This window comes from Silene latifolia, chromosome X (assembly GCF_048544455.1).
Source record: "Silene latifolia isolate original U9 population chromosome X, ASM4854445v1, whole genome shotgun sequence".
Lineage (NCBI taxonomy): Eukaryota > Viridiplantae > Streptophyta > Magnoliopsida > Caryophyllales > Caryophyllaceae > Silene > Silene latifolia.
In genome coordinates, this window is record NC_133537.1 from 341731089 (window position 1) to 341737845 (window position 6757).

General features: G+C 35.6%; 1 protein-coding gene across 1 annotated transcript; it reads left to right on the forward strand.

Moving 5' to 3' along the window:
• Nucleotides 1–712: 712 nt before the first annotated feature.
• On the forward strand, nt 713–6548 carry LOC141619543 (transcription factor Pur-alpha 1). The gene is made up of 5 exons (XM_074436555.1): nt 713–1335; nt 1450–1497; nt 4741–4881; nt 5770–6003; nt 6088–6548. The coding sequence occupies exons 1-5, from the start codon at nt 1081–1083 to the stop codon at nt 6238–6240; spliced, it is 831 nt and encodes a 276-aa protein (XP_074292656.1). The 5' UTR covers nt 713–1080; the 3' UTR covers nt 6241–6548.
• Nucleotides 6549–6757: the final 209 nt, after the last annotated feature.

Sequence of the window (6757 nt, forward strand, 5' to 3'; positions counted from 1 at the left end):
TATTAATATGATATTATTATTTTATTACATACATAAAATTGCACTAATTATATGTATAATGTGGTAGAAATATTTTTACTATTATTATTTTTAAAACTAAACATTACGGCCAAGAACATGTTTTTAGTAAACATTTTAATTAATTGTATTTTTCTATCTTTTGATACAAACGTACAGGTTTGAGAGTATTCATGAATTGTTATTCCTTCTAAAAAGAAAAACTTATGACATATTTTTTCTTACTCTTTAACTTAATATATATCTTTGCTCCATACTATATGAAAACTTAAATTTTGGTTAATTTTTTTAATTGTTTATATACCGGCTTTAGTAGATATAATGATATAATTAAAAACAATATTTTTTTTTAAAACAAAGTTAATAAAATAATTTCGGTTTCGACAATCTTATACGGAGTAAAAGTGTTGAACAATCTTTTTTCTAGCTCTTAATAATACAAAATATTATTAATAGTAAATTTTATAATTAAATTTCAAATGCAGTTAAATACCAATAGTATAATTGTTAAATTCTCTAATATTCCTATCTAAAAAACCGCGCATTTGCGCGGGATCTCTACTAGTATACTACTATATAGTGTGATGTTGGAAGAAAAGTCGTCCGATCCAAAAAAAAAAGTCACCTATTACTATCGACAACGACCGTAGTGCCATATCATATTAATATGGAATATTATATCTGATCCGATAGCTAAAAATTTAATTTAACACTAGAATAAAAACATGATCGATAACTACCGTAGTCCCGTACCATAACATTTGCGTATCCGATCCGATATCCAAAAATTTAATAAAACAACACTACTCATAATCCGTTGAATCTTAACAAACCCTAATTCCTCAATATCAACAACCCCAAATACCAACCTCGTCTTCCTCGATCTCAACTAACTTCACTTCATCACTCCACTTCTTACTCTAATTACTGACTAAGTATGAAGATAGCTCAAATTCAATTGGGTATTTACTGAATTGCAATTACATCGATTAATTAGGGTTAGGGTTTACTCAATTGGGGAAAAATCACAATCAAAATCAAAATCACAATCCCAATTCAATCATGGATAATCAAACAGGTGGAAATGATGCGGAATTAGTAAGCAAAACCCTACAAGTTGAACACAAATTATTTTATTTCGATCTTAAGGAAAATCCAAGAGGTCGTTATCTCAAAATTTCTGAGAAAACTTCTGCAACAAGATCTACTATTATTCTTCCTGCTAATGGAATTTCTTGGTTTATTAATCTGTTCAATTATTATCTTAATTCTGATGATAATGATTTTTTTAGCAAGGAATTGCAGCTTGATGCTAAGGCAAGCTTCCTCCGTCTTTTCGTTCTCGTGTTCATTTCATTTCCATACGTTTGTTTAAAATATGTTAGTGAGGGTATTAAGTTTAAGTTCATTTTGATGGTTTTGATGTTGCAGGTGTTTTATTTTGATGTCGGCGAGAATCGGAGGGGGCGGTTTTTGAAGGTACTGTTGATTGTTAACTATACTGTGATTGGGTTTGTAATTTTATGTTTGTGTTGTTGGGTTGTTGATGCTTTCTTTGTCTCGATCATTTGTTTACCTTTGATAAATACTCGTCACAAAGAATAATAGAAGTAAACGAATGATTGGGGATGTAGGGAGTATTTGTTTTCGCTTTTGACTGCCTTTGATACTGTTATTGCTTGCCATTTTTAGTTTAGATTGTGTTGAAGAGAGAATTAGTTTGTATATTATGGTTTTTAGTTAGTTGAAGTGAAGCTTAATTCTTGGGGTTGGTTTGGCTTTCGCTGACAATGCATGTCTGGTATCCCCTTTCCGAGTAGCACTTGTGCTTGTAGCATTTACGGAGTGCAATATCTTTGACAGCGTAGTAATACATCCATGGCTCTGTAGCATTTATGTAGTACTAGGTCGTGTGTGTGACCATTGTATGGTGCGATGGAGGAAAAGTGATCATTTTATGATAGAAAATGACCACTTTTTATTTTTTTAATAATAAAAAGTGGTCACTTTTTATCATAAAATGATCACTTTTTCTCTGTCGCACCATACCATGGTCGCAAAAGAGATTTTGCATTTATGTAGTCCCTTTTTGACTTTGATGTTCAACTTTGACCAGTATATTCTACAAATATCTGTAAAAGTACAATGTCATACAGTATTTGTTATATTTCATTCATGAAAACAACAATCTTCATATTGTATTTTAACATCGTTATAACTATGGTATATTTGTGAGAAATTATTTGTCAAAGTTGACCATCAAAGTCAAAGGGTGAAAATATTAATGGGCTGGAGCTTGGAGGGACTATCATACTTTGAGCATCACATTTTTTGTGATGGTTCACATTGGCTTTCCCTTAATGGTGTGTTTGGGAACAAAGATTGTATTCTCAAATTCAGATTTGGACCAATTTGCATGTTTGGCAAACCTATTAGATTTGGATTTCCAAATCCCTACCAAATCCAAGTAAGGCTAAAATAAACCCATTTGAAATCCACTCTCTAAGCCCCCTTATTTCCAAATCTTTATTTCACTTTGCTAAATTTAAAATGAGGCATTTCAAATTAAATTCTTGTTGCCAAACACTCGCTAAGTAATATGGGATTAGTGCTTTGTTTTTGTCGTGGTTGTGACTTGTGATGTACTCCGAGGGATAAATTCCACGGGAAGGGTTGGGGATGTGAGAAGCTCTAGCCACCATGGGCAACACTGTAGATAATGGGTTAGGAAATTGTGGATTATGGCAACTAGACAGGGTTACCAGATTCGCGTTGTACCCTATGAATCGTGAATTGTGAATCGTTAAGAGCGAATTCTATCATGTTGCTTAATAAAAATACACATAACACACATTATGTCAGAGGGATCGCCAGTAAAGGCATATAGCGTATTCATAGCGAATCTGGACTAGGATTTTTTTTTTCCTTTTTTGCTTTGTCTTATCAATCTGAAGCCTTTATTTTGCACACCTGGAGAAATATTGATCATTTTTGACACGGTTTGAAGAGGACATATAGCTGTGACAAATATTTTGTAGTGGACTCTATCTTACTTTGACACTTCACTTTGGTGGCTTGTTGCGTGTCAGATACTTAGATGCAACAAGACACCTCCACACTTCATTTTAGACACAAGGCATGAAACTTAAAAAAACAGCAGTAGCAGTGTCTGACACTCGTCACCGTGTCACATTTGACGCTTGAAGCTGAGTGACAATGTGACATAGGTGGTCGTATAAACTCTTCTTTGTGCTCTATTTGTAAGGTTTTTGTTTTAAGGTAAATATTTTGAGGAGCACTTGTTCTTGTAGCATTTACGGAGTGATTACTATCTTTGACATTGTAGTACTACCTCCATGGCTCCATACCATTTATGTAGTAGTAGGTCTTGTGTGTGACCATTGTATGGTGCGATGGAGGAAAAGTGACCATTTTATGATAAAAAGTGACCACTTTTAAAAAGTGGTCACTTTTTATCATAAAATGATCACCTTTTCTGGCATCGTACCATACGATGGTCGCAAAGAAGATTTTGCATCTATGTAGTCCCCTTTTGACTTTGATAATCAACTTTGACCATTATATTCTACAAATATGTGTAAAAATACAATGTCATATTTGTTATATTTCATTCATGAAAACAACAATATGCATATTGTATTTTAACATAGTTGTAACTATGGTATATTTGTGAGAAATTATTCGTCAAGTTGACTATCAAAGTCAAAGGGTGAAAATATAAATGGGCTGGAGGTAGTATCATACTTTGAGCATCACTTTTTTTTTTTTGTGATGGTTCACATTGGCTTTCCCTTAAGGCATTGTTTGGATAGAAAAAAAGGAAGGAAAGGAAGGGGAGGGAGAAGGAGGGAAGAGAAAGGAAGGAAAGGGGAGGGGAGGGAGAATGGAGGAGATGATTTTCCCTCCAAATCTTGCCTATGTTGGTGGGGAAATAATTTGCCTTGTAGGAAGGAAATGGAGGGATCCATTTTCTCTCCCTTCCAAATCCCTCTACCTTCATTTTGCTAACCAAACAATGGATTTCTCATCCTTCCAATTCCCTCCTCTCCCTTTCTTCTCAAATCCCTCAATCCAAACACACCCTAAGGGAGTGTTTGGGAACCTTCATTTCATTTGAAATGTTATATTTGTAATTTGTATTTTGAAATAATGAAATCCAAATACAAATTTTGGTGTTTGGTAAAATTTTAATTACACTAGAAAAAAATTATGAAATCAGGCCCGTATTTCAAATAAGCTAAAAAGCAGTGGGTTTAAATTTGAATCAAATCCAGAATATTTCCAAATCCAAATATTCTGATTTGCCAAACAAGGAATTTGATTGAAATGCAGATTTCTAAATGAATCTTTGTTCCCAAACGGACCATAAGTGATTTTGGGATTAATGCTTATCAATTTTGACACAGTTTGACGAGGAAATATAGCTGTGACAAATATTTGTTAGTGGACTCTATTTTACTTTGACACTTCACTTTGGTGGCTTGTTGCGTTTCAGATGCTTAGATACGACAAGAACACCTCTACACTTCATTTTAGACACAAGGCATGAAACTTAAAAAAACAGCAGTGTCCGACACCCGTCACCATGTCCTGTTTGACACTTGAAGCTGAGACACCGAGTCGAACTGACAATGTGACATAGGTGGTCGTATAAACTCTTCTTTGTCTTCTATTTGTAAGGAAATATTTTTATTTTAACAGGTATCGGAAGCTTCCATGAGCCGAAACCGCAGTACAATAATCATCCCAGCAGGTACCACCAGAGATGAAGGGTGGGCTGCGTTTCGTAACATACTAGCTGAGATCAACGAAACAGTAGGGCTTTTTGCCCTGTCCAATCAGGTATTAATGAGAAACTTGAAATTATTTACCATCGTATTCGTCTTTAAAAAGTAGTTTCCATATTTCCAATGGAGCCAAAGATTCATTACTCCTTGGTTCTGGATTATGATGGAATAAAGCAAAATGGCTCACTAAAGTGGCTGCGCTTCTTTCTCTTGTGAAGTAGTGGTCCTTCGATGCAGTTCTCGACGCAATTTTCATCTTGGGTCATTCGGAAACAGCCTCTTTGTGTTGCTAACACAAGGGTAAGGCTACGTACATCCGACCCCCCTTACCCCGCAATTTGCGGGAGCCATTGAGGCACTAGGGTAATGTTGTTGTTGTTGTTGTATTCGTCTTTAAAAAGTACTTTTACTTTGAAAAGGAAAAATATGCTTGGAAAGTGATCAATTATAATGGTTTTGTTTGGGAATGTTTCTGTAATGGTCAGGAACTTCTTAGATTTGACCACCCTTGCCTCCCCATGAGCTATGGTCAGGAGCCTAGGAGCTTCGTTGAATATACTTGGAAAGTGATCAATAATAAGGGACTGATTGGCTATGGTCAAGGGCCTATGAGCTTCGTAGAATATACTTGGAAAGTGATCAATAATCAGGGACTGATTTTAGTACGAACCGTGTAATTTGGAAATGTTAACTCTCATATTTAATATACATGGAAAATGATCAATAATTTATTGGATAAACGAAATAAGGTGTCGTGTTAAGGGAGCCACAGCCCACAGAGTAATGTGTAATGCTGACGATTCAAACCCAGATCATACGTACCAGAGTTGCCAGTTGCCACTGCTTGACATCTACTTGAGGATAGTGTTTGTTCATGTTTGCTTTTCGTTTGCGTTTGTGCGTGTGAGTATGTTTGTAGACTGATTCTACCTGCTCAAAACAGGATTCTGAAGCTTCAGAACGTCTGGTTGGGCTATCTGATGATGTTGGTGCTGGCTTCATTGCTACATTGTCTACACCGCAATCAGATTTAAACGCCGAGAGGCCTGCTGAGCACCCTGCACAAGATGAAAGTGGTGGAAATATGGGAGCTTCAAAAGTTATCAGAGTTGACCAAAAGAGGTTTTTCTTTGACCTCGGGAACAACAACAGAGGCCACTTTTTGAGGATATCTGAGGTGTGTATTTCAGTTGGCTGTTAACTTTATGATCATGTAAATCTACTTGATATGTATCGAGCTATTAAACGAAATGAAATGCAGGTGGCTGGTCCTGATCGTTCTTCCATCATTCTTCCATTGTCGGGACTAAAACAGTTTCATGAAACGTTGGGGCATTTTGTGGAGATTAGTAAAGATAAAATTGAAGGAATGACTAGTGCAAATGTGAGGACAGTGGATCCTCCTCAGCGATAAAAGTTTGAAGCTTTCGATTGTGTTTGGTTGATATGGGTTTACGACTATGATTGTCACACGATTGGGTTTGATGTTCCAACTTTGAATGTCAAGCGTTCGATTGCATTTCTGTTCCTTTTTCCTTTTTCCTTTTTTTATGTTTGGTGCCTGCAAATAATAATAATAATACTCGGTATTTATTTCAGTGAGATGTTTTTACCTTCATTAGTAAGGTAGTAAGTATAGAGAGGGCAATAATAAACCTTCATGCTAGTATGTAAGTTCCGATTCCCCGGTATGTAATCATATGACCCTGTTTGCTTGTTCAACTTTACGGTCCATTTCCTCTTTGATCAATTGACAATGAATCATCTCGGATGAACAATGATTCGAGCAAGACGGGTACAAAAAATGGTAAAATGTAATCTTATAGATGATGCGATAAATTAAATGATGAGGCACCCATAGGGTCATCAATCTCATCGTCCATGTAATGAATGTTTTACTCCAACTTATCCCAACCAGAAGCAATTAAGAT